The sequence below is a fragment of the Haplochromis burtoni genome, unplaced genomic scaffold, assembly GCF_018398535.1.
Source record: "Haplochromis burtoni strain Fernald_Lab_line unplaced genomic scaffold, NCSU_Asbu1 Contig_313, whole genome shotgun sequence".
Taxonomy (NCBI): domain Eukaryota; kingdom Metazoa; phylum Chordata; class Actinopteri; order Cichliformes; family Cichlidae; genus Haplochromis; species Haplochromis burtoni.
In genome coordinates, this window is record NW_024582674.1 from 338,368 (window position 1) to 365,782 (window position 27,415).

Below are 27,415 nucleotides of genomic sequence, written 5' to 3' on the forward strand. Positions count from 1 at the left end.
CGCTCGTCTCAGTCAGAAATGATCCGGAGAGAAAAGAGGCCCAAACAGCCCGGCTCCTCCGGGTTTCCGGCTGCTAATGGAGACAATTAAAGGCAAGAGTTCATATGTGAACGCGGCCGGGCAGATAAAGCTGGAGGAAGGAGTCTCCACGAGCCGACCCCGTCCCACCGAGTCCTCTGAGACAAGGCCACTCGTTCACTCTGACCTCGCTCACCATCAGGTTTCTATCAAGTCTCAGCTACACTATGAATTATGGGATGTCATTATGTCCTCTCTTTTCATAAAGGATGCTCCAGTGTTACCTACCCTAAGGAGGTAATGAAAGAAGCACTGAAGCTCCTTATTCAGTAAAAAAGGGAAAGAAATGTGTCAATAGTCCCAAAGTTTCCTACTTATGTCATGATTCTATTTACCGTCCTTTTGCTTCCTTCTTTCTCTCATGCTTTTCATCTGTCCTTCCATCCTTCCTTCTTCCTGTCCTTCCTTTCTTGATTCCTTCCTTCTTTAATTCTGCTTTCTGTCCTTTTTTTCTTCTTTGCTAACGTTTCTTCTCTCCTTCCGTCCCTACATCTGTCCTTTCCTTCTCCTTTCTTTCTTCTTTCTTTCATTCGTTCCGTCTCTTTCCTTCCCCTTTTCCTCACTTCCTTTCTACTTTTACTCCTTTCTTTCCTCCCTAATTCTTCCTTCTTTTCCTGTTTTCTAACTTCTTTCCCTTAATCCTTGATTTCCGTCGTTCCATTTTCTTATCCTTGTTTCTCTCTTTCTTCCTTCCATCCTTCTTTTCCTCCTTCTGTCCTTCCCTCATTAAACCCACTCTCATTAGGCTGCAGATACTTCAGGAAGTAACTAAACTCAAAGGCAGGAAAAAGTGGGATTACATGGACCGTGAAGTGTTGGTGGGCGCATTCTTCAATTCTAACTTCCATTCTCAGTTTGTTAGGAATAAATCTGACGAAGCTCCGCCTCCTGAAGTCTGACGCTTGTGGCTTTAATGAAGCTAAAGTCTGACGGTCAGAGGGTTAATTCTCCCTCTGTTGTGTCTGCAGGCGGAGCTGGCGTGCTTGCCTCCTGCACAAACACAAGCGTAACAGATGAAGCACATCTGTCACAGCTGGCATTATGCTGACAAAGAGGAAATTGATTTTTTGTTCCCATCACAGGAGAAAGCAGCAGATGGGTTTGTTTTGAGAAGGACTTATGAATTATTGGTGAGCGCCATCCTCCACCAGCGATCTGAGGAGGTTTCTGTGGTCTCAGAGTGAAGAAGAAACCAGCAGCTCAGAAACAACCTCCATGTTTCTGTGTTAAAGTGATGTTTATAGTTTCATAGACTAACTGTTAATTCAGACTTAAAACCCAATCAGTGGAATAAAAACGTCTCTAAACATTTTGAATTAAAAAATTTGAATTTCGGTTAATTAATTCTGACTTTAAGCCCTGCTTTGAATTCGTGAGGCTAGTTTTAAGTTAAAGTCTGTTTATGGTGCTGATGTTTGTATTCCAAAACAAATTTAACATAAATTAAGTTGTTTGAATTATTATTTATGTTAAGATTTAGAATTAACTATTATCAAAAACAATTTAAAGAAACTGTTTAAAAATTTGACCTTTCACTTTATTTCTTCCATAATTCTAATTTTAAAAGTTTAATTAAAAAAACAACTAATGACTTTGACTTTGACTTCCCCCGTCAGTTAGACCAAAGCAGCATTTTTTAAACAATAACTTAAGAATTAATTAAAAAATATACTTTTTCTTACGCTCGAAAAATCTCGTCACGAATGAGCTTCCATACTGTGGCTCTGCTACGATGGGGCTCGCGACGTGTTTAAGAGCATTTTCGTGGATCTGAGGCCGGAAGTGAAAGTGCTTCTTCCTGCTCAGATTAAACTGAAGCTCCGACATTAACGCGGCCTTTTCCTCCTTTATGTAAGTGACGCGGTAAACAACACAAATAAGGAGGAAATGATGAAACCACTTCCCGCGGCTCTCCGTCTCACCAACCGAGCCGCCCCTGCCTCTGCAGACGGCGGAGGGGAGCCCCGCGGCGGCCTGGAGCTCCTGGAGGCCGGGTCGGTAGGACGGAGAGCTGCGGGAGGGGGACAGGTGCAGCTCGGCTTCTCACGACAACAAAGCCGCAGATGATCGACGGGAAGGCCCCGCCCTCTTCTCAAGCAACGATTTTACGTGATTGCCGTAGTAACTCTAGAAGAGGCGCACGAGACTTTAGGGGGCGTGTCGCTTCTCTGCGGCATGCGCTCAATCAGAGAGAGGTGGGGAAGGGGATGGGGGGGGGGGGTACTTATGTTGTAAGTGACGTAATCCCGAAATAAAGGCGCAAAAGCAGCATCCCTGCAGGTCCCTGACACCAGAGCAGGGCCCGCCTGTGGGAGCTGGCCTCACCCAGACCTGCAGACACAGATCACATCTCCCAGCAGCCAATGACAGTTAAATACACCCATCTGCATCAGGTGTCATGAAAGCATCTGATCCTGAGTCTGTTCTGTTTCAAATCCGTGTTAAGTGTAAAAATCTGTCAGCTGTCTTAGTCAAACCGAGCCTCAGATGTGAGCGGTGAAGTGAGTCACTCCACCTCCTCCCAGCCCTCCAACACACAAATATCCACTGCTTCTGCCTTTAACAGTGAAAATGATATCGACATCGGATCAAAGTCCTGGTTATCTAACACATCGATACACAACAAAGATTCTTCCATCTCTGACGGCACATTAAAGATACCTCAGCAGCACACTTGAATCAGGCTTCAGGTGACTCTGAGTCAAAGCTTTATGAACTCTGTGAAACACGCGTTTGCACGTGGCTTCGTTGGTCGACAGAAAAGAAAGATGGCTCTTCAATGGGAGTGAGCGTGTCTCTGGTGGACGGGCAGCTCTGTGTACAGAGCTCATGAGCCTACATAAGACTTGTTTTTACTGCACAAACAAAGGCTGACTCATTTCCAATGCAAACCTGCGACGCATGTGGCTCAGAAAACCGACAGAAACCAGGCTCCTGAACACAGCAGGAACCCGGCACGACCTCAGCCTGAGCACCTGCAGAGGCATCGAGCTCCTCTGATTTTACTAACTCCCAATTTAAGATGTTTGGGGTGGGGTCAGGAGGTTGGGGGTTCACTCCCTGCGTCCTCCAACCTGCATGTCGAAGCACCCTTAGGCAAGATACAGAACCCAGAGTTTCCCCGATGCATCCATCAGAGAGTGTGTGTGTCTGTATGTGTTTGTCTTGATGCTTCCTCTCAGAGGTCGATTTGAGTCTAACGAATAAACTTTAACAGTCGTATAAAGGTGCTCTACTTCACCATGGTAACACTGCAGGTGTGAGGCTATGTGCTGTCTCACAGAGCGTGGATCGTGGCCTGCATGAGTGGACAGTTTGCACGTTAACACCATGAAAACGAGCTGCTGGCTCATTGTTAGTCAGTGCTGCCGGTTTCAGTTCTGCAGCTGTGCTGTTTATAATGTGTCAGCTGACACTGAGGGACACGCTCAGCAGCAACTTCCTGTTCTGTCTCACCTGGATTACTGAGCATGTGGTGGGAAAATTCCTGTTGGTGTGCAACACTCAGAGATGGCAGCGTTTCAAAGCTAGCACTGCTCAGCAGTTTCAGTCTTCATGGTTATTATTTGTGGATGAGTACACGGTGAGACCTATCCCACCATCCCAGCTGCCAAACAACAACGGGCGGGAACGCCCCACGGAGGTCGCCCATCTGCACCCTGCAGAAAAAGTTCATGACACATCGGGTTGACCCAGACCGCAGCTACTGCGGTTGGTCTGCAGCATCGCTTCCTCAGGAGCATTTCACCCACTGTTTGAGTTTATCTGTGAATAACAATCAGCACAGAGAACCACAATTACAGCTTCAACGTGAGGAGTCACTAATACCAAAGCAACTTCAGGCAACTGTTGTTGTGATTTGGTGCTAATAAGTAATCCTGAAGTGACTTGAACAGAGAGACTGACGAAGCTGTCGGGAACGTGCAAACTGGAAAACCATGAGGGACAAATATGTTTGACCTGAGAAACCAGAGAGCAAGGACCCAGGAGCAGAGGAAGTCCTATCATTTTATTTTTCCATCATCTGATATCGCTTCTAAATCAGCGAGAGAAGACCACACTAACACAGAATGCTAAGCATGAGCAGAAATACCAACAGTGATGCAAAGATTCCCCACAGAAGCCTGAATCCGCCTTTGTATAACGTTGGGATGCTAGCATTAATTAGCATATGTCTGTGTGATGCTCCCTGTGGATCAAGCAGCTTGCACACCTAGCATGCTAGCATAAGTTGATAACTCCACCCTCACTTCGGGCTCCAAGATCCAGCTCGGTGACGGAGGCGAGGCTTCAAAGGACGGAGCTCACCGGCAACAGTAGCCTGTGGCCATCTTTTATATACAGTGTGTGCTGCGGCTCCACTAAATGCATAAGGTCACTGAGTTTAGGATTCACATTAATTAATAATGGTGCTTTTGTGTGCTGGAACACATCTATGAGCAGCTGCAGCAGATACTGAGGCTGGCCCCGGGCCAGCTGCAGGCTGCAGTCTGATGTTTGGGAATGACTGATGTTATTTTCCTCACAGCCAAAATGGCGTGACTGACTGCAAGGGCGCGAGCGTGGGCCAAGACATGTGTGCGGGAAAAGGCTGCTGCGCCTCTACTCGGGTCTTTCCGGCCTCCTCCGGAGCGGCTGAACACGCGCGACTCACAGAGCAGCAGCAACCGCAGCAGCAGCGCCGAAGAGCCGCTGGAGGAGCTCCGCGACCCGCCGCCGATTTTAACCCAGATTTCCGTCGGGAACTCGGGCAGGCGGTGGGCTGGGGGCTCGGGCACAGAAGAATGAGAGAGCCCTCACACCGCAGGGCGCGCAAACATGAACGGGGCCGTGTATATGTCGTTCTTCCAGGGCCAGCTGGAGTCCGTGCTCGAGCAAGTCGTTCAGCTCGCTGTCCAGGAAATAAGCAAGACGGTGGGCTCCAGCCTGAACGGCCTCCTGCTGGAGACGGCCGTGAAGGAGCAGGAAAACCGCCGGCTCGGGCTCCAGCTCCAGGCGCGGGAGAAACGGGGCCGAGCCTCCGCTTCAGACGACGGAGGAGGAGGCTCCCCGGTGGCTGGTAAGAACAAAGCCGGGGAGAGGGCGGATAGCGGGCGGGCGAAACCCGAGCAGCAGCCCGGGGGACAGGGCACGGGGCCTGGCGTGCCCACCGACACACGCCGTCTGGAGCAGAGAGGACGAGTCGTGGGTAGGCACCCGTTACACAACACACACACACACACACGTTTCACTTCCTATTAATCCCGTTTTCCAAAAACAAACAAACAAATATGCCTGCTGGCCAGCAGGAGGCGCTGTGAGGCAGCCCTCGTGCTCCACACTGTTTCACTTTAGTTCTGACAAATTCAACGTAATTATGACGTCATCCATAACTGAACAATCAGCTTCCAAACAATAACGCCGTCCGACACAGTGTTCGGTCTCAGGTGGACGACAAACGACGTGTCGGACGCCACCTCTGCGTCCTTCCAGGTCGACTTACGGTGACCTCGCCCGGACGTCAGCCTTCAACAAGAAACCGTAAAACACCGTGTGGTGGGACGCCTGAGCGCCCGCTGAGCCCTGATCCAGGAGCCTGCAGTGTTCGGTGGACAGAGTTACTTGATGATTTGTGAACGATTCCACGTGTTTTAGTGGTTTTTTCGTGACATTCGGAAGCTCGCTGGATTTGACTGTATTTCACGGGCTCAAACTGGTTTCCATGGAAACACTGCGACCAGTCTGAGAGCAGCTGGCTGTGGCGTTTGGAGGCGATGCTACGTGTTAGCACGTGCAGGTGTGATGTCATCTTTTCGATGAAAAAAGGTGACGCCTGCAGGTGATTGGACGAGAACACTCGTGTGCCGGGGGAGCATTTCCATTGGTTCTAATGTGTCTGTGATACAGGTGAAGCTGGACGCAGTGACCCTGCAGAGAAACGTGGACTCAGCGCCTCGTTTGCGTGTAATCGTCCGTCTGAGCATCACGTCAGAGACGGTAACGCTGCAGCTTCACGAGGAGAAGTCAAGGAACTCGAGTGTGAACGCTGCAGGGCTGAAAATAAAAAGCGAGGTGTGCAGCCTGAGGATCGTAAAACAAGCCACGCCCTCCCGCAGGAAAGGAGTTGTGCTGGTGAGGAGGAGGGGGGCATGCAGAAGACCGCAGGAGAAAGGGAGGAGGACATGCTGACTATCAACCTGACGCAGTGACTTGAGTGACGCCTCAGTGACGTTTCATGGATGTCGGGTCAGATTCATCAGCCGGAGCACGACCGCTCCGGGCCACGGGTGTCCGCAAGTGTGGCGTTCCTCATTTGTGGAGGTGGGAGGAGCCTGCCGGAGAATCATGTGGAAAGAAAAGACTTCACAGCACGAAGCTGATTCGGCTGGTGGCACGATTTCAGTACTCTTCCACACAGGTGATGACCGCACAGATGCCCGTCCTGTCGGGTCATGATCACCCTGCAGGAAACTGCTCGGCTGGAGTCAGGAGGTCATTACAGACTGGCGTCTCACGCCTACGTGCTCGTTTCAGGCTGAATGTGTCGGCACATTTTCTGTTGGCGCCCTGCGCTCTGACCGAGTCCAGCTGCGTTGGTTCAGTCTGAGGTTAAACTCGTAACTGTCACGCTGCTCTGAAATCCTCCTCGGTCAGTGTTTCTCTGTGGATGATTCACCATGACGCTGAAGTCGGACCCGAGTGGACTCGTGGATGCAGAAACTGAATCCACCCCCGCACGGTGTGTTCGCCTTACTCGCCATTACAGTGAGGTCCCTGCGGCAGGATTCTCCTGAGCGCTCGCTCAGACAGACCCAAAGAGCTCTGAGCTCTGCTTATGCCGTCTTTGCAGGTTTTAAACTGTGAGCACTTTGATTCAATAACATGACTTTTTCCAGATGTTTACATAATGATCTCACTGCACAGCAGGTTGGAAAAATGTCTGACGAGCAAACGTCCGCTCGCTGTTCAGCAGCTGCCGTGTTTAAGGATGAGAAACATTTAATTTATCACACGAGCGGGAAAGACGTCAGGAGTGTGAGGGACTCCACTTTATCCTGAAATTCCCACAAAGACTGAAGGAAAAAACAGGAAATGATTTGAATCGGAGTAACCCCACGATGAGCGCCCGCTGTGCTGAGGTCTTCACGCCACACACACACTCTCTCTCTCACTGCACTGCAGCAGCGTCCACATGCAGGGACATGTGAGCAGGAGATAAAAGACGCTCTCTCGCATGCATGCGCACATCTGTCGACTGCAGCACACAAACACGCTGCTGAGCCCCACCCACGCCGAGATTACCAGGTCACTGTCATGCATCGCCAGAGTTCAGGATATCAGCGATGGCGGCGTCAGAAAGCATCAGTTCACTTCCTAACGTCCTCATACACAACCCACAGGTCAAAGGTCACACTGCTGTGTGTGGATAGAAAGGATGACGATGCTGAAGGGAAAAGCTTTGACGGTCAGACGATGCTTGACAGCTGGTGAACCTGGTGAAAGCCTGAGTTTCACAGAGTGTCACTGAAGTATCCCCGAATCGTAGCGTGCTGAAAATCCTCTGATCCGCGACGGCTGCTCGGCTGCTAGCAGCTTTAATGAAAGTCGTTGTCACTGTGACAGAACCATCAGCCAACCAATCAATCGATCAATCAAAGTTTCAGAAAATAGTTGTTTTAGTTGTGTGAAGCTCTGCCCTGCTGGGCGCTGTTCAGCTGGCCCTGCAACCTGTTTCATCATGAACTGTGATTTCACAGCCAGTCTCTCCAATAATTAGCCCCGCCCCCATCTCTGTTCCACAGACCAGCTGAAGTCCGTCATGGAGCACGTCCTGGACTTCGCCGTGCGTGAGCTGACGAAGATCGTGGAGGCGTCATTCGACGACCTGCTGCTGGAGATCACCAAGATGGAGCGAGAGCAGCAGCTGCTGGAGAAGAGGCTGGGAAAGGGCGCTGAACGAGGAGGCGGGGACAAAGGGAAAGGCGGCGGTAGGGGGAGGAGGGGCTCGGAGAACGACTCTGTGTCCCCGAGCGGCTCAGAAGACGCCCGTGAGGAGGTCGCTGTGGTCACTGCGTCCAAAGAGACGCCGCAGACACACGGTGAGTGATCAGCTGGAAGGAACTGAGTGTCGTACTCTGACCGGCTGGTTGGTTGTGATTGGCTGTCAGTGAGCCTGACTGGGTGTGGCTGGTGTCCTGTTTTGTGTTTCTACAGGTGAGTCAGATCAGGTGTGTGGAGTGACTGTTATTTTAGCTGAAGCTAACCTTCCTCCTCCCCCTCTTTACCCCCCCCAGTCCCGGAGCGTCCCCCCGTCCTGTCTGTCTCTCAGGACTGGGTTCCCATCCTGGACAAAGTCTTCGGTCAGAAGTGGTGCAGCGACGTCTGGAACGTCAAAGAGGTTGGCGGGGGTGGAGGAGGAGGAAGTGGGCGGGGGTTAGGAGAGAGTGTGACTCATATTGTCCCCGCCCCCACCCCGGCAGTGACCCTGGAGCCCTCCCCCTCCTCCCCACAGCAGGACCCCCGCTGGACTCCTTTGGAGGACATGGAGGTGTTTTCTCCCGATGAAGATGAAGCTGCGGGCAGTCTGATAAGCGCTGCCGCCGCTGTCAGACCTCCACCCGGACCTCCACCCGGACCCCCCCTCAGCCCCACATGTGAGGCACCTGCAGTTTATCCTCAGTGCTTCAGGAAACAATGTAACATTAACAGGTTTATGTGTGATTAAATAAGAAGGAAATACTCAGTAGTAACATTTTAACATCTGAGAGCGTGACAGTGAAGTTTACGCTTCCTAAAGCAGCGTGAATGGAAACAACTGGATCCTATAAAAAGAGCAACATTAATGATCAGTTATATGTACTAATATGTATTTTTCCAGTATGTATATGTTTTCATACATATATGTATGAATATTGCATGGCTGCGTTTTAGTTTTGGGTGCGACCTGCCCAGGTGTGTCCTGCCTCTCACCCTGTCACAGCCGTGATAGGCTCCACCCCCCATGACCCTGATAAGGAGAAGTGGGCGAAACAGGATGCATGATTTTTAGTTTCATGAATAAAAAGTCAGAAAACTTAGTGTTTGTAAAAATATCTGATGATGTTTTTATTGACACTGAGAGGAATCTGAAACCGTGACCTTTGACCTCGCTCCCTCCTTCAGGTCAACGGTCCTCAGCCTCCATGCTTCATCGCCTCCTCACGCTCCCCTCCCAGCTGCTCGATGACGATGAGGAAGCCACCGCCAAGGAGACGCTCGGCTGTCTGGCGTTTGACGGCTCCATCAGGCCGCAAGACGCCGTCGAGCTGCCTGCTCAGACTGGCAGAGAGGAGGAGGAGGAGGAGGGAGAGGAGGAAGACGAGGAGGATAAAGGGATGAAGGTGAGGAGCGCGCAAGAGGGCAGGAAGCAGACAAAGGTTGATTTTTAATGTTTAGATGGCGAGCTGACATCTCTTCCTGTCTTTCAGCGGAAGCGGCGGCGGGTTTGGTCTGAGTGCGAGGAGTGCGGCCGCAGGTTCAGCCGGATAGCCCTCCTGAAGGCTCACCGCCAGACTCACAGCGCTGGAAACGCCGCCACATCATCGCCTTCATCGCCGCCCGCCGGAGCTGCCTCGCCACTCCGCTGCTCCGACTGCGGTAAAAGGTTCTCCTCGGCAACACGTCTCCACAGCCACATCCGGACTCAGCATCACAGCGACCAATCCTGATCTGGGACCAGACGGTACGCAGGCGAGAGCAGCGGGACGTTTTATTCTGTTACACAGACCGTTTGGAAGGCCACAGGAAGTAACTGCAAAACTGACCTCTAATCAGAGCGGCCTGCTCTCATTGGTACCCCCGGAGCAGGATCCCGGGTTCTGAACGATCCGGCTCAGCGACAGGAAACGTTAGAACGAAAACGTTCTGCCAAAGTTTTTTTTTTCTAACTTTGATGTTTGTTTCTTCAAATATTTAAAATTCCTGAAAGTTTTCAGGTCTCTAACTTTTTTATTTCTCAACCAGAAAAACTTTAGACAAAACAGAACACAGTCGCGGGCTGCGTCTGAAGTTCGTTTCGGTTATTTTCAGATTATTTTTTTTAATTCAGTAATTTTTCTGAAATTTGAGCTCAAAACAGAAAGAAATCTAAAATTGTCACGTTTACTAACGTTTGGTCTGGAACAAACTGCTGAAACTGTTTGATTTCAGTTTGACAGGAAGACGAGCGAGGAAAAATCTGACATTTATTTGAAGTTTATTAGAACAATTTCAAAATTAAAGCCTCAAATTCAGGAGGAAGATCGGTGTAAAGTCTGCATGTCTTTGGGTTTATACGGAGGCCAATTCGCACATTTGAGAACCTGGAAACGTTTTTTGGAGGTGACTCGACAGCGTGAATCTGAACCAGTGCAGAAACTTTTGAGGCGGAGGAGGTCAAAGGTCAGGGGTAACTGAGGGAAAACACGCACATCCTCCTCCTGTAAATTGTAGGCTTGTTTTGGCTTCTTTGCTCGCTGCCTGCTGGTTTGTGTCTGTGCGGCGTGCACACGTTTTCTACTCGTTTGGTTTTGAAGTGCCCTTTTTTAGGTTTCTCTTTGGATTATCGTTGAGTCCATGTCTGTGGTTTTATCAGCGTTCCTCGATCAACTCCGAGGACGAAAACACACAGGGAAGGAACAACTTCCTGTCCATCGGAGGGGTCTTCAGTTCCAATGCGAAGCTCAGCGGTGAGCTCCTTCCTCCTTCCATCTCACCAACACAAAATGTGTCACACTTGCAGAATTTCTTTGTTTTCTCATATTTTGTTGTTCAGACATAATTGAACTCCATGAAGCGACGAGTCGCCTCAGCGTTAGCATTTTACCCACAGCTCAGACTGGTTAAACCAGCTGAGCTCACAGCAGTCATATTATGGGGTGAGGTGAAGCTAGCAGCTACAGCCGCCTGTGTCACCAACCACCTATCTGAGGCCACGCCCCTAATAATGCAACCTTTAAACAGGTGAGTTGTGAAAACGTTCTGCCCCGTACAGGTTCTACAAAGGAGGAAATGATCCACAGAGACCAACGTGTTTATTTTAACATGGGAGTCTAAGGGGGCTGACTCACTGCTGCCTCTGCTGGGCGTCAGAGGAACTGCAGTCAGTTTTTATCATGAAGGCTGGATTATGAGATTGAAACTTTGACTTATTCTTCATTAATTCAGGATTTACTAGGCTGTGAAACATTTTGATTTTATAAAGGCAAAATCTTCACTTTTCTTGCACAACTGGGCTTCCGTAGCTCATCAGCTGGAACTGATTCTAAGAACTGACCTTTGGTAAGTTTGCTGTGTCCTCTACGGAAGCCCATTCCTACCAAAAAACATAACATTGGGTTTCACTTTGAGTGGCAATTTTTTTCCCCCTGAATTAAATTTTTTTGCTTTAACATTTGCATTCTTACATTTTTCATTACGAATTTCAAATTTTTCACTCTGTCAAATAGTTAAATGCAACGTAAACATCTGTTTTAAGTCTTTTAGTGTTCGCCAAGTCAAACTCTGAATAAGAAAATCTAAAGATTTATTCTGCGTGTCGTTTTCATGTTTTGCTGGAGGAAGAGGATGGAGGGAGGAAGGATCAGGTGACAGGAAGTTATTCATCCTGAGAGTTAGTTTTTATCTCTGAGAAACGTCAGCACGAACAATCACAGAATCCGTTGTTTCACGCTGTGTAAATGTGTGAACCTTTTTTTTTCAACTCTGAAGCAATACGACGGCGAGCTCTGCAGAGCTCCGTGGTTCAATTTGAACAAGGACCAGAAATGCACAAAATGAAACCGTCTGCGAGCCGGGGCCGTCTGACCGTTGGAGGATCCAGAACTCTGGTCACCTCAGGCGAAAATCAGACTTTTTTTTTTTTTTTTTTACTGTCCTGTCTCTGCTTCACCGACCGCTTCGTCTCGTTTTCGTACCTCATTTTTCAAGTGTTTCTTTGACTTCCTGTTTCAATGAGACCTCATTACCTCAGCTGAAGCGCAGCGGCGAAATCTCACCTGATCAACGAGCAGATTTTAGTTTTTTTTCCAGGCCTGGTCTGACATAAAAAGCACTCGACATGAGATGTTTCTTTGTTTTTTAGGACTTTATTCTTTGAAGGTTTGATTCATACGGAATCCAAAATCTGACAAAAAATGTTTGTTTTTTTGGTTTTTTGATATCAAGTTGAGTAAATAACTGTTTACATTAGTGAAGAATTTAAACGTGTATGTAAACACAGTAAAAATGAAATTCTTTTTATTGTCAAACAGAAGTTTAATTTCCTGTCAGGACTGTGGCTGCTCCGTGTGTACAAAATCAGGTGATAAGAAAAGCTCGCTTTTGTGGTTTTTACGCACCGGTGGAAGAAGGATCGGACGGTCCGTTAAAGTTCAGAAAATCCGAATCCTGAGCTCAATTTGGCCGATCTCTCTTTAAGGCTTCCTCCTTGTGCGCCTCCTGCAGCCGTCCCTCGCTCTCTCCTGTTCTTCAGCTGACTGATTAACCAGTTTGCCCTATCCCAGCATCCTTCTCTGCAGCAGCCTTTCCATCAACTGTGTTGGCCAATAGGAACGTGGCAGAGCGCCCTCTGGTGGACAGACTCCAACATTGGCACTCCTGACGTGGCTGTGGGGCGTTTCTTTGGTCTCTACTTTAGTTTTCATGTATCAGGGGTGGTTAAAGCTGTAGACAGATGAGGAATGCCAAACACCGGGCGGCGGATAAATCAGGACGTAAAAGCTTTTTTCAGCTGCTCCGTGAATCCTCGGGTCTCCGTGGCCTTCCTGACAGAAGCCCAGAGCTCTCCTTTTACTTCAGATGTGTGAAGCGCTAAATTTGCACTGTTATTATTTTATTTAATATGATTTTAGGGTTCTGGACCTCTAAACTGTGCATGTATGAACAAAGCCACAAAACTGCTTTGTTCAAATTTCTACATTTCAGTAAAAACTGAGAACTTGTTGGACTTTTGAAAACCTTGTGTGGCTGCTTGTGCTGACAGAATTAACCGAACCCAGAACCTAAAGTCCAGACTGTATTCTTCCCATCGGTCGGGCCGGATCGCTCCATTCGTCAGATTTTACTTCCTGAGAGTTGAAGCCTGAAGCAGCTTCACTCGGCGTAATGGGACAGAACTCTGGGAAAACTGGGCGGAGGTGCCAGAGGAGATGACCTGAATGAGAGATCACAGGTTTATGATGACGTCAGGCCTTTTTTTCTTTATGTCACACAGCTGCCATCACAGGCCATAGACTGTATGTAAAAGATGTGCATAAACAGTGGTCAGCGCATTTATGAAGAGTTGAGCTGATGGATTTTACCGTCTCAGCTTTCAGAAAGCAGACGTGATCTAAGACGATGGATTTCTGCACAGACTTCCGTACTTCCTGTCCCTCCGTGACTGATGGGACCAAAATCTCCAAAATAAACTTCCTGTTTTCTTCAGTCAGACCTGAACCATAAACACATCAGAACAGGGTTTGCTGAGCCCAGATCAGCTGAGCAGGATGCTCATTTTCCCATTTAGACCAGAGGAGCCGCCTCCTGCTGGACACTAGAGAACAGCCTTATGTCCATCTTTTATGTACAGTGTGTAGGAACAAGCTTCGTCTGTTTGACTTTAATGCTGCCCTGAAGAGTCGGACCACTGATCGTTGGAGATATCATGTGACCTGTTTAACCAATGACAACTCCTCCTGTCCTTGTTTACACAGAGGAATGCATCTGCCTAGAAACAAACATGATATTAGAAATAACTTTGAAGAGGAGTGGCGTAACACTTTGTGTTTAAAAACCTGGATATCAACATAAATGCGTGATAATACTGTCATCATTTGTTTATGTGCTGTTTGAGGCCCATGTTGGAGCTCCATTAAATCTGATCTAATCTCAACGCAAAATGCGAACTTTTTCCAGATGGTGAAAATTGAGTGAAACCCTGATCTCACGTAGTAGTAAAAGGTCTCTTAAGTTATAATTAATGAGTAACATTTCCCTGCTGGTGGTCTTTATTCATTTATTATGTTTGTAGCTGACCAGATGCATTTCTCTTCCAGAAGAGGTCCGTGGCTGTAACGCATCGTCGTATCATTTCTAGTACTGAAACATTCGTGCAATCTCATCGCAGAGCTCTTTTTTTTTTTTTCTTTTTCTTTTTTGTTAGCAGTGAAAAGTGGTTGTGTGGTACTCGTACTTCAGTCCTTTGTAGTTAAAACTTTGGGTGTGAGCGAAAAACTAATAAAGATCCTTAAAAGTTGGCGAGGAGTTCCTCAGGGAACAGACGTGTGAATGAGGGGCGAACGGGTTTGTTTTCTTTTGTTTTTTTCATGTTAATATTTCCAGTTGGAGGTTTTCCTGTAAGTCAGGCTCTTTGTGAAGACACGGGGGAACTTCATTCGGGGGTGGGTTTGTTTTAAACTTTAAATATGGATTTCTACTTCCTGTTTAACCTTGATGAACGCTGTATGTCAAAGAACAGTTCATCTCATTTTTTGGATGTGATGCAATACTTTTTATAAAATGTTCCCTGTTTTTTTTTATTTTATTGTGTTTTTTTTTTTTAATGGACATCAGCCAAATGGTAGATTGAATGCTTCAGGATTTGTTTTTGTTTTTTTTAAAGGTCAGACTTGATGTGACCTTTGACCTTGTGTGACCAGTGTCAGTTCTGAGTGAGTTATCAGACTCTGATGTGTTGGTTGTTTACTTTGTGCCTGGTTTTATCAGCGCTGCATGGGCTGAATGTCATTAAACACCAACTTACAACGGTCTGCCATGATGATGATGATGATGATGAAGGCTACGGTGGCTGTTTTTAAAAAAAGAAATGTATTGCCTGTTTTAGTCGAGCAGAATGGGTACTTTGTAGTGTTAACATTCAAAGGAAACAAATAAATGTTCATAACTACCGGTTGGAACGCTGACTGTTCTTTAACCTCCTAAGACCCGAACTCTTCCACGGCAGCATTTTTAATTTCTCTTTGATATTTGGGCATATTGGGGGCTGATGAATGTAAAAACAAAGAATTACCAGATTTTTTTCCCCCTTATTTTTGTTTTTAAGAAAAATAAGAGCCACATATGAGGGTATTCGTTTAAAATTTTGATAGAACAGTAGCAGCATAATGTCCTCGTAAGTGAATATCAGGCCCTTGTAGAGCAAAATTGAGTATTTTGGTCTAAATAACCCAACATGTGATGTCCACATATGTGGACGCCAGGTCCTAGGAGGTTAATGTTATTTCACAAATGTTCATCAACTTGACCTGGTTGCTTCAACATTTAAACAAAATGCTGTTTAAACAGATAAAAAAAAAAAACCCTCAGAGACAAATACTGTCTTGAAATATTCGTAGTCCACGTATGTATGAGGTTAAAGTGTTTCCAAATTTAGACTCAAATACAAAATGTTCATAAAGGCTAAAAATACCAAACTTTGACACAAAGCTTCTATAAGCTGCATCGCCTTGTCACAAGGGGGCGCCACAGTGGGTAGGCCCACCTGTTTGATTTTAAGTGACCCCTGAAGGGGATTTGGGTCTGTGGAATCAAACCACACTCACTTTCACTTTGCCCTGAAACAAACACCTTGCCCCCCCTCCTCCTCCTCAGCCAGTATTCACCTGATTGGCAGATTTAAACAGCAGGCGGGTAGGGTCTCTTAAGATGACCATATAAGGACAGCCAATCTGTGTGACTGTGATCAACATTAACAATAACAAAACAGTTCTGCATTAATACAAGGTGTATCAGAAACAGTCATCTGATTTCAAAAGGCTTTGAATAAATTTCAAGTTTTACATACACCTACTGGCAACTATGCGAATTACAGCTGTTTCATACACCCTGAACTTGTTTCTGTAAAATTCTGAACTGGTAGCAGGACAGACGGCGCGCTCTTATTTTTGATATTTTTTGCAGGAAAAAAAGTATTTTATTTGAAAGATATTTTCAAAGACGCCCACCTGCTTTTGTTCAGCTAGCTGACCCCGGTTTTAGCAGCTGATACCCACCGTAATAAAAAAAAAAAAAAAAAAAGACGCCGACCCCATGGACACGTGCTGACGTCACTCGCCTGCACTTGACCGCCTTGACCCGGCTCTGTGGGCGCGTGCTGTTCCCTATTCATTCATATTAACACACCGGCGCGTGCGGATGGAAACAAGCCGAGATCAAAGGGAGCGCGAGGGGACGACGGTGTCTGTGTTGCAACAATGTAGCGAGCGCATACCCGCCCCGCGCGCGCACACACCGAGAACTGTACCCACCTACTACCGTTGTCATAGTTACCTACATACCCGACTGAACGGGTATGTGCACGAGCGAGAAGGGAGGGAGGGAAGGAAGGAAAGGGGGGGGAGAAGCGAGAGAGGAAGGAGGGAGGAAAGGAAGGTAAGAAGGAGGGAGGGAGCGGAATTAGTCAGTGATAGAGGGGAGGAGAGGAGGCGAGGCGGCGGGTGTTCTGCCGAGGTGGACGTGGCGGGTCCGGCGGAGTGAGCTACGAGTGACGGGCAGCGGAGCCGAACCAAGGTGGACAGCCAGCCGGCCATGAAGCGGACCACCCGCAGGTAACGTCCGGCCGTTATCGGCTGCCTGCTCGGCGTCGCCGCGCCGCGTCGCTCCGCTCGGTTTCCTGCCGTTTTACCGCGCCGCCGGACGCTAGATGACCGCCGTGCCGCCGCTCGGGCTCCGTAGTTTGTTGGCTCCTTTTGTGTTGCGATGTCAGCCGCTCGCCGTAGCGCCGGAACCCCGGGGAGGGGGCCAGGCTAACCGCTGCCCCCGCTGCGCCCTCTCCCCGCCTCACTCTCACTTTCTCCCCCTGCTAGCAGTAGCAGCAGCAGCGCGCTAGCTTAGCAGGCTGCAGACGATAAACAAGATGGCCACTGGCTAGCTGCTAGCTAGCTAGCCAGCCAGATAGACATGGCAGCCTGCCCGTCTTTGTAGGGCTGTGAGGCGGCTGCGGAGCGTGTCCTTCCGCTGGCAGCCGTGGGTTTGTGTGTGCGAACCACAGTAAAAGTTGTGCAGAGTTGGCGAAGAATGTGGAGGTGTTAGAGCGAGAGCGGAGAGGAGCAACCTCCGGGGAGAACCACCACCAGCAGCCCGGGAGGCAGGCAGTGCGGCGGCTGCGTGGCGAGTGGAGGGGCCACCTGAGTGCTCGCGGGGTGACAGGTAATATGGAAGGGAGGAGCGCTGGTAATGTTCACCTGAGCGGCAGGGAGGCTAGGAAGCTGCAGCACTGTGCACAGAGAGGCTGTTCTACTTTACCTGAAAACTTTTCAGTGCATGTGTGTGGGAGGCCGCTGCACACACACAGCTGCAGCAGCTGACTGTCTCTTCTAATGACATCCTGCTCCTGCAAACAGCGCACCTCTGCAGGCCGACCTGTGCCCCATTTACATCTGCCACCACATCAGCTTTGTCTGCATGATGGCGGTGACCGGCTGACTGCAGTCTTACTGTTGTCATGCACCAGTGCAGAAACGGAACCGCAGCAGCTGTTTATAGGGATGTTCCCAAGAGTCATCTCTAACATTGGCGCTGGTATCTGCTCCCCTGAAAGTGTAAAAATGTTTGCTGTAAAGTTATTCAGACTGAGTTTTTCAGGCGTGCTCATGCTGCAGGTGCAGCCTCAAAACCTCAGTAGAGTCTCACCAGTCGCCACACATTAGGCGCCAGGGCCGGACACTAACGGTGGTGGCCTCAAACCCCTGGGGGGCGGGGGGAATCCTGGTTTCAAACTTTCTTGCATACCTGGCTTTCATGCTCAGAGGTGCTGCAGTGTTGGGGGTTTCCTCATGTTACTCTGATTGGCTTTAGCTGCTGTTGTCATGGTAATCAACTCCTCTGTCTTCTCTCTACAGGCTCGTGATGGTCAGCCGTACCTGCTGACATCTGGCTGATCTTTCACTACGTCATCGTTTTCCAGAGGACGCTCTCAGGGACTCCCCAGCCCCCCCTCCTGTGAGGGCCAGCAGACTTCACCAGCAGGAGGGGAGTGGAGGAGGAGGAGGACTTTTACCAACCTCAGCGATACCTCAGGTGTTGAAACGGAGCAGGTGAGGAGGATTAGCTCCGCCCCCTCACCATGACAGACTTGGAGAGTGAGTGCCTGAGCCTGGGCCTGCCCCCCGAATGCGGCTCGCCTCCCCTGCCGCTGGACTCCTCCCTGCAGGTGGACTGCGGCGCCGGGCCCGTCGGCTCAACCCCGACGCCCACTCTGGCCCTCCTCTCCTCCGACTGTCCCACGCCCACGCTCAGTTCACTGGCAGCGGAGATCGCAGAGCCGCTGGTGATGCTGCCGTGCGTGAAGAGCGAGCCGGAGGACGGTGACCTGGAGCCCATCAGGACCGTGGACCTGTCAGAGATCCAGCCGCTGTCCACCGCCGAGCTGGGCCAGGACCAGATCAAGATGGAGATCAGTGGCCTCGACTACATCAAGTCTGAGCACCACGGGAACCACCACCTGGGGCCGTTTCACCACAGTGACGTAACAGAGCTGGACTACAAGTTGCACTACGAGCCGAGCTCAGTGTTCGACTACATCTCCCAGGTAAAACGCCAGAGGCCGGCAGCTGAGAGCGACGACGCTGTTATTGTGTTATTATCGTTATTGTCGTTCGTGCTTTTTCAAAGTATCTTCATAAATTGGGTATAAATAAAGTTTTTCACATTCTGTGAATAAAAGTGCCCACCAGAGTCCATTTAAAGTTCTGCTGATGTAACAGAAACCCTGAGGTTGTTTATCCTGTCAGAGCAGCGTAAAAGGCTCAGTCCAACTCAGACGCCGTCAACACCAAGCTGTTTTTTTTTTTGTTTGTTTTTTTCTTCTGTTGTGTTTGAAAGGTCTGAATATATTATGTAAAGATGTGGCGTGTGTTTTGTTGTTGGTGGTATCTTTGTAGAAGTTTTACGATCCATCCGAGGTGCACTGTGAGTGTGCGTCCACTTCATGTTGTTAGTGCGATGGATGCTCTCACCTTTATGGACATCTGAGGTGATGTCGGGCGCTTCACGATTGCAGCTGCTGCCTTGTTTTCCTCGTCCTTCGTGCGGCTGTTATGCTGCAGGTTGTCATGTTTTGTCGGACGGTGCAATCAGTTACGCTCTTTGCGAGTGCTTCACCTTCCGCTGTGGCTTTTGGTTGCATCCTGTTTGTTTATCTGACTTTAATCTGGTGTGCAGGGGACAGCTGTGATTGGCTCATGTAGGAAGAATGAATTGTCACTATTGGTAGATCGTGTTTAATTAAGTGCGGGGAGACAAAATCACGGCAGAGATTAAAATTCAGTAAATTTGCAACCCTGAGAATTTTGCCAAAGCAGGAGGAGCCCAGGGGTCAGCTCAGGGCTCAGGTGTGTGGTTGGCAGGTAACTCGTCGCACACCTGAGGGTCAGAGGAGTGTGAGGAGGCCCTGTGAGTAAACCAAAGCATACAGAGGTTATTAAAAGTGGTAAGAGCAACACAACGAAGTGATAACTGTGACTTGAATAACTGAGTTTAATTTTTGCCATATTTGAGAAGTTGTAGTGTTTTTAGACGTGCTCTCCCTTTATGAGACTCTGGACCTGATCTGACGACAGCTGTACTAAGAGAAGCTCCTGGTGATGATGTTCACAGAACTCTGGTGATTTCTACGAACAAAGATTTATCCCCAAAGTTAAAACCTGTTAGGACAGCGGTCCCCAACCCCCGGGCCTTGGACCCGTCATTTGGTACCGGGCCGCGCGAGTTGAGGCTCAGGTGTGAAATGTGTAGTTTTCAGGTTTTTATCGGTTTTCAGCGTTATTTTGTTATCGTTTTGATCGTTTACTCGGTTTTCCTGGGTCTTTTCACGTGTGTTATGAATAAATCTTCTTTTTTTCGGTACCGGTACTAGTTTGATTTTGTTGTATTTATCCGCGACACTTTAAAGGCCGGTCCGTGAAAATATTGTCGGGCATAAACCGGCCTATGGCGCAAAAAAGGTTGGAGACCGCTGTGTTAGGAGATCAGAGCATTTTGGAGATGACTTGGAGTCAGAGCTGTTTGTATATGAAGGAAAGGGCCTCAGTGCTTCCTTTATGACAGGGATGGGGGGACTCCAGGCCTCGAGGGCCGGTGTCCTCGATCCAACACAGCTCATTTAAATCTCCTGAAGTTGTAATGAACTAATCATGTGATTCAGGTGTGTTGACCCAGGGTGTGATCTAAAACCTGCAGGACACCGGCCCTCGAGGCCTGGAGTTGGACCCCCCTGCTTTATGAGCTCCTTTAGTGTAGTAAACACTTGAGGGTTCATTTATGAAAGGAGATATTTCCATCGCATAATTCATAGCAACACTGTCAGACTGACTGAAATGCTCGATAACATCAGGCTGTAAACGTCACGCTGACTGAACGACTCTGAACTCGTGGGAAAGCACTACACCACAGGCCTCGAGGGCCGGTGTCCTGCAGGTTTTAGATGTGTCCTTGATCCAACACAGCTGATTTAAACGGCTAAATGACCTCCTCAACGTGTCTTGCAGTTCTCCAGAGGCCTGGTAATGAACTGAGGTGTGATGACCCAGGGTGAGATCTAAAACCTGAGGCCTGCAGTTCGACACCCCTGCACTACACAATTAATGATAATCTGGATTTTTATTATCTGACTTTTTACTACAACCCTCATTTACAAACACTCTTTCCTGTGCCTAATCACCTTGTCTAACATTCCCACTCTCGCACTCTGGGTTCTGTATCTTGCCCGAGGGCACTTCAGTCCACTGACCTTCTGATTGGTTGTCTCCCTACCAATCAGAAGGCTGTGGCTCTTGGTCAAAGTGCATAATAGGTTCTCTGCAGTTTAGTAGTGTCTGCTGTTGTGTTGCTGTCTTACATGGTTGTCGTGACTTTTCTCTTTTGTGAGTCGGGTCAGCGATGGAGGAAATCTTAGATGACCCAAAACATGAAGTGGCTTCCCTCCGCTGGTGTCCTTCACTGTGTTCATTATGATGTTTTTATGATGAAGGTTCCTTCTTCGTGTAGATGGTTCCACATTTAAGCTGCTCAGTAAGAAAATGCTGTTTTCCTCGGATCAGGAAGAACCTCAGTGAGCCGCTGCAGGTCTGTTGCTGTGGCATGGAGGGAGCTGAGGTTATACCAAACTGTCGTCTAACTGTCGTTAGACGAAGCTGGGAGCCGTCGCTGCGAGGAGCTCCGAGAGGACTCTCAGCTTCTCCTCATCATCGGGCTCACGACTGCAAATCCTTTTAAAGCAAACACCTGAGCTGATCCCACTCCTGTTTATCTCATTTAAACAGCTCAGAGGGACAAACCACACACTGCATCATTCTGAACACTTATTTGAATATGAAGTAGGGGCGATATGGCCTAAAATCCATATTGCGATATAATTTGAAGCATGTGCGGTAACGATATATATCACGATATATTCTTTTCTTCTGTATAACGTATTTCCCACACTATAAGGCACACTTAAAGTCCTTTAATGTTCTCAAAAATCGAGAGTGTGCCTTATGTATGAATCCTGGTCGTGCTTACTGACCTCAAACCGATTTTTGGCAGAAATCTGTTAAAAAAATGTTTTAGTACAGCTTTGTAAGCCGCACTGCTTGATGGATCGTCAGAGCATTACGGCTGCTGTAGTGAGGAGCTTCAGAGTAATCTGGGTCCAAAACTCCGTCCGCTTCAGGTCCCAAAGTCAAACGAACACTGAGAGTTAAAAACGTCTAAATTCTTTCATCTTTAATTAAATCATCAGCGTTGCTGCTTTACCAGGTGTAACAATTAAGTTTAACATCCATGAAAACAGAATTTATTAAATTTAACGGAGTTAGAAGTTAACAGGAAGTTAGCTCGCTAGTTTCCACCTAAACATTTCATAGCATGTTCTGACTGAGAGATTTCTGAAACTAATTCAAACGTACAGCTCTGCTACCACTTCCAACATAAATGAAGACAGAAAACTAAACAGCAGTGACGTTTGTAGGGTTACTGAAGTTGGGCTAGCTGGTATATAATGATGTGCTACGTGATTGCTAGCGACACAGCTATGTTAGCATAACATTAGCACAGTGAAGCTGGAGGATGAACGCCAACTTTTTTTCCACTCGATAAAAGTTAACGTGAGGGATTCTGGTGGTCAGGGACAAATGCAATCGCATAGCAGGATGCTGTACACGGGCCAAACTTCAGTCAGGAGAACAACTGAGATTATTCATCCACAATACGAGGTTAGTTATTAATATACTGCAACAACATGGGAACAGAACAGCTGCGAGAGAATTCAACATTAATGAATCAATGTTACGGAAGTGGAGGAAGCGCAGTTTTTGGCTTTCCCCATATTTCAAAAGTGCTTCATCTCTTTGCTATGACTGTCGCCCGCCATAATTTGCAGATGATAATGGTTGTAGCCGCTGCGATGCTTTCGACCAAAACAGGCGCAGCTTGATGACATCATCAACATGTGCTATCGCGATAGAGCGGTATAGTCAAAATTAGAGCTGGGCGATATATCGAGTTTTTAAAACATATCAATATATTTTTATACGAGATATAAGATGTGACAATATCCTTTATATCGATATAGTCTATGTTACGTTATAATTATAGTTGTGGAGCCGCAAGTTTGCCTCTCTTTCGTCCACTTTTGTCTCTACGCAACGTTACTCCGCCTCGCCTTCACTGAAGACAACTCCCCCTCCTCCCCCATCGCTTCACGTGCAGGCAGCGACAAGACGGACACGGCAAATCTCCGTTAACGAGTTACTGCGCATCGCCCCATGCGTGGGGCTGGACGGCGTCAACGTGCTAACGAGCTAAACATGCTAACGAGCTAACCGCGCTAACGAGCTAACAGCGCTAACCCTAAAATCCTTTCATTCTCTCAAAAGTTGATAGCGCGCCTTATGTATGAATTCTGGTTGTGCTTGATGGCCGCGAACCGATTTTATGTGGTACACGGCGCTCAGCAATCTGTCAGAAATGTTTGAGTACGACTTTGCTAAGCTACGGAGCTGCACCGCTTGATAGATTGTCGGCGCATTACGGCTACCGAAGAGCTTCGCGGAGTGATACGTACTGTGCTTCAACGTAATATTACCGTATTGTGTGTGTATAAGGACCATAAATGGCACCTGTAAGAGACGTGGTTATGAAGCGGATTTCAAACTCCAGGCTATCAGTCACACAGTAAAACTTGGGAACAGAGCAGCTGTGAAATCTGTCTTTGTTATTGTGCTCAGCGTCTTTTAGTTTACATTTTGACTGCACAATTGTGAGCTCTTTGTTTAGCACAAAAACAACCTTGTTTTCTTTTATTTATGGAGCATTATTATTTAATAAATGCTCATAATTTATTTTTGAGTATTTTTCATGTACATCTGTGCTGTATGTTAATAAAAGTGCCTGTGTGACATCTGGGACACAGCTTTGACTAAGAACTCTCTTTTTGTTCTTACTTTATGGCTTTAAAAAAATATCGAGATATATATCTTATATCGCCATCCAGCTAAAAAATATCGAGATATGAATTTTGGGTCATATCGCCCAGCCCTAGTCAAAATCTGTATCGTTGGCCAAATTTATATCGTTTCTATCGTATATCGTTTCTATCGCCCACCCCTGATATGGCTGCAATGAAGGAAGTCGAGCGTGTCGGCATTCTCGCTATCGAAGCAAAAACTGTTAGTTTGAATAATCGAGTTATTTGATGAATCGTGGTGAGTCATTGTCCGAGGTCTGAAAGCAGATCAGGGCTGAAACTCTCAGACAGCCTTTCATGGAGGTCGGTCACACAAGACTCTCTGTGTGTTTTTATCACAGCCATGTGAAATTTGTCCTTTTAAACAGCTGAATTCACAATAAAGTCATTCTCACACTGTGTGGGCCACGCCTCGGTGAACTCAGGTGTTTTTAAGCCTGAGTGGCACAGGCGTATAAAATCCAGCACCTGCAAACTGGAAGTGCACAAAGAGCCGTCCATGGAGGTATGTCAGGCCCGCGATGGATGATGTGAACGTCCCACACACACTGACGTCTTGTAGGAAGTCTTCCAAGATCTAGTGGGGGTTCATAAAAGCTGCAGGTCTGTGTGGACAGAAAGGGTGTGATTGAATCCCCGCCCACATTAATGCTGTCTAGTACTGACAGTGATGCTTCCGCTGTAGTCTTTTATCATGCAGTTTAGTGTAGAGTCAGTTGAGCAATAGCAACAAAGAGCAGAGAAATGCAAAGATTTGTCTGAGAACAGAGTGCAGACACGCAGCAGTGTGAAAACAGCAGAACACCATCAAACATGAGTGCATGAACATCTGCTGCATCAGCAGCTGAAGGTCACAGTTCTTGTCTTCCTTGAGGTTTTGTCGCTGAGAGCAGACCAGAAATCAGAGGCTGATTTGCTGTTCTTTATCATTTAGCCTGGAGAAACGGTTTGTTGCTTTATAAGAAATCATCCCTGTTTGAAGAAAATAAGAACAACCCAGGTTTCTCTTCAGCTCTGTAGCCAGGCTGACAAACAGAGCTCTGTTGAGCCAACCATCCCTTTAACGTTAACGTTTAACGTTCATAACTTCTTCACTAATAAAATGTTGGTCAGCAGACCTGATGTGCTCGATGCTCAGGTTGAGCAGATGTGACTGCAGCTGTTTTCTTGTTGTAGGTCACTGACACTCTGGAGTACATCAAGTCGGACCACCACGTGGACCTACAGTGTTACTACACCACCGATCTGAGCGCGCTCAAGTCGGAGTACCCCGAGACCAACGCCATGTCCGCCCACCTGCAGCACAACGGCCTCGAGTCCATCCACATGGCCGAGCTGCGCACGGAGCTCAACAAGCTCCGCCCCGACTCCCTGCACTTGGACAGCATCGGCAAACCGGACGCTGAGTTCGGAGGGGGGGCGCTGTACGAGCTGCAGCCCGCACACGTGGGGAAGTCCTCCACAGAGGCGATGATGGCAGCAGGAAGGGCAGGAGGGAGTCTGGTGGTCACGACTAAAACACAGAGCCCGACGGTGAGGAAACCTCGCAACATGCAGGGTGAAAAACCATTCTCCTGCACGCAGTGCGGGAAAAACTTCAGCACGCTGGGAAACCTGAAAACGCACCAGCGCATACACACGGGCGAGCGGCCGTACACCTGCTCGCAGTGTGGCAAGAGCTTTGGCCAAGCGGGCAACCTCAAGCGGCATCAGCTCATCCACACAGGCCAGAAGCCGTACGTCTGCGCCCACTGCCCCAAAGGCTTCACCAAAGCCGACGACCTGCGCTCACACCAGCGGCTGCACACCGGCGAGCGCCCGTTCATCTGCACCACCTGCGGCAAGAGCTTCAGCCAGTCCAAGGAGCTGAAGGCGCACCACCTGAGCCACACGGGCGAGCGTCCGTACTGCTGCCAGCACTGCGGCAAGAGCTTCACCAAGGAGACGAGCTACCGCAACCACGTCCAGATCCACACCGGCGAGAAGCCCTTCACCTGCTCGCAGTGCGGAAAGACTTTCAGCAACTCGGGCGTCTTAAAAACCCACGAGAAGATCCACACGGGCGAGCGGCCGTTCGGCTGCACGCAGTGCGGGAAGAGCTTCGGCCGTCTCGGCCACCTGAAGGCGCACCAGCAGATCCACACGGGCGAGCGGCCGTACGCCTGCCCCCAGTGCGGGAAGACTTTCAGCCAGTCGGGCCACCTCAAAGCACACGAGCAGATCCACAAGCGAGAGCGAGCGGACACGGCGAGCACCAGCAGTGACGGCGGCAGCAGCGCCGTGGGCAGTGACAGTAGCTAACTGCAAACCCTTTAACCTCCGGAAAAACAAAGTATTATTCCTTTTTTTTTTTTTTTTTTTTTATAAATACGATATATAAAGCTTTTCCTCATGAGTTTTTCTTACATTTTCATACCTTTTGTGCTCTTTTTGCATTTTATCTGTGGGCAGGGCGGACTGACGCATTTGCTCTTATGCAAGTGTCTGTGTGTGCGTACACGTTATATACCGTGTGTCTGGGGTGGCGGGTGGGTGGGGCTGTAGATAATCTTTAAACTGGACTGACTGTAGAGTACCAGGACTTATTTTTGGAGACCTTAACAAGCACAAATACTTAAGAGACCAACAGTTTGAGTACTTCATTTTTGTATTTCCTGTTTTTTACTGACTCAGACCAGCAGTTCCTGACAGACCGTGACCCCGTTTACCGAAAACTGCACACTCACGGCACTGACACGCCATCTCGGTACGCTCTAAAGGAACACGAAAGGGTCCAAAATCCCAGCCTCCCATTCTACAGCGCGCTAGAATCGGGCTTCGTAGTCCAGTCGCTCTGTGGTGTCGCTGATAACTGATGGAAGCTTTATCCTTCCTCTGTAACTTAAATCTATGTGACCCGAACAATATCGGCTGCAGTTCTGATTCATTCAGGTTTCTGTGAAATATCTCACGAGTCTGCTGTGCTCGCCACCGTCCCTGCAAAGAGATCAGCCTGGAGAAATAGTTTGCTGCTTTATAAGAAAGCCCTCCGCAAAGCCAGAACATCTTACTATTCATCACTGATTGAAGAAAATAAGAACAACCCCAGGTTTCTCTTCAGCTCTGTAGCCAGGCTGACAAACAGTCAGAGCTCTGTTGGCCAACCATCCCTTTAACGTTAACTAGTAATGACTTCATGAACTTCTTCACAAATAAAATTTTATCATTAGAGAAAAAATTACCAATAATCACCCACAGATGTAATATTATCTACAGCTACTCTTAGTACCATTGATGTTAAGTTAGACTCTTTTTCTCCAATTGATCTTTCTGAGTTAACTTCAATAATTACTTCCTCCAAACCATCAACGTGTCTTTTAGACCCCATTCCTACAAAACTGCTCAAAGAAGTCCTGCCATTAATTAATTCTTCGATCTTAAATATGATCAACCTATCTCTAATGATTGGCTATGTACCACAGGCCTTCAAGCTGGCTGTAGTTAAACCTTTACTCAAAAAGCATCTCTAGACCCAGCAGTCTTAGCTAATTATAGGCCAATCTCCAACCTTCCTTTATATCAAACATCCTTGAAAGAGTAGTTGTCAAACAGCTAACAGATCATCTGCAAGAAGGTTTATTTGAAGAGTTTCAGTCAGGTTTCAGAGCTCTACAGCACAGAAACAGCTTTAGTGAAGGTTACAAATGATCTTCTTATGGCCTCTGACAGTGGACTCATCTCTGTGCTTGTCCTGCTAGACCTCAGTGCAGCGTTCGATACTGTCGACCATAATATCCTATTAGAGCGATTAGAACATGCTGTAGGTATTACAGGTACTGATCTGCAGTGGTTTGTATCATATCTATCTAATAGACTCCAGTTTGTGCATGTAAATGGAGAGTCCTCTTCACACAC

General features: G+C 48.0%; 2 protein-coding genes across 4 annotated transcripts; both read left to right on the forward strand.

Annotated features, from left to right (window-relative positions):
• The first annotated feature begins 4,628 nt into the window (after positions 1-4,628).
• si:dkeyp-113d7.10 (zinc finger protein 16-like) lies at positions 4,629-14,962 on the forward strand. 2 transcript variants are annotated; one of them, XM_042228245.1, is made up of 5 exons: positions 4,629-5,137; positions 7,860-8,156; positions 8,352-8,711; positions 9,220-9,437; positions 9,525-14,962. In XM_042228245.1, exons 1-5 carry the CDS (start codon positions 4,897-4,899, stop codon positions 9,762-9,764), a joined length of 1,356 nt encoding a protein of 451 aa, XP_042084179.1. In that variant the 5' UTR covers positions 4,629-4,896; the 3' UTR covers positions 9,765-14,962. The 2 variants fall into 2 exon arrangements, with proteins under 2 accessions (XP_042084179.1, XP_005947212.1); XM_005947150.3 differs by having other exon boundaries at positions 4,630-5,266.
• Positions 14,963-16,201: 1,239 nt separating this feature from the next.
• si:dkeyp-113d7.1 (uncharacterized protein LOC407709 homolog) lies at positions 16,202-25,883 on the forward strand. 2 transcript variants are annotated; one of them, XM_005947151.2, is made up of 3 exons: positions 16,202-16,622; positions 17,916-18,604; positions 24,698-25,883. In XM_005947151.2, the coding sequence occupies exons 2-3, from the start codon at positions 18,140-18,142 to the stop codon at positions 25,820-25,822; spliced, it is 1,590 nt and encodes a 529-aa protein (XP_005947213.1). In that variant the 5' UTR covers positions 16,202-16,622; positions 17,916-18,139; the 3' UTR covers positions 25,823-25,883. The 2 variants fall into 2 exon arrangements, with proteins under 2 accessions (XP_005947213.1, XP_042084178.1); XM_042228244.1 differs by lacking the exon at positions 16,202-16,622 and adding an exon at positions 16,711-17,223.
• Positions 25,884-27,415: the final 1,532 nt, after the last annotated feature.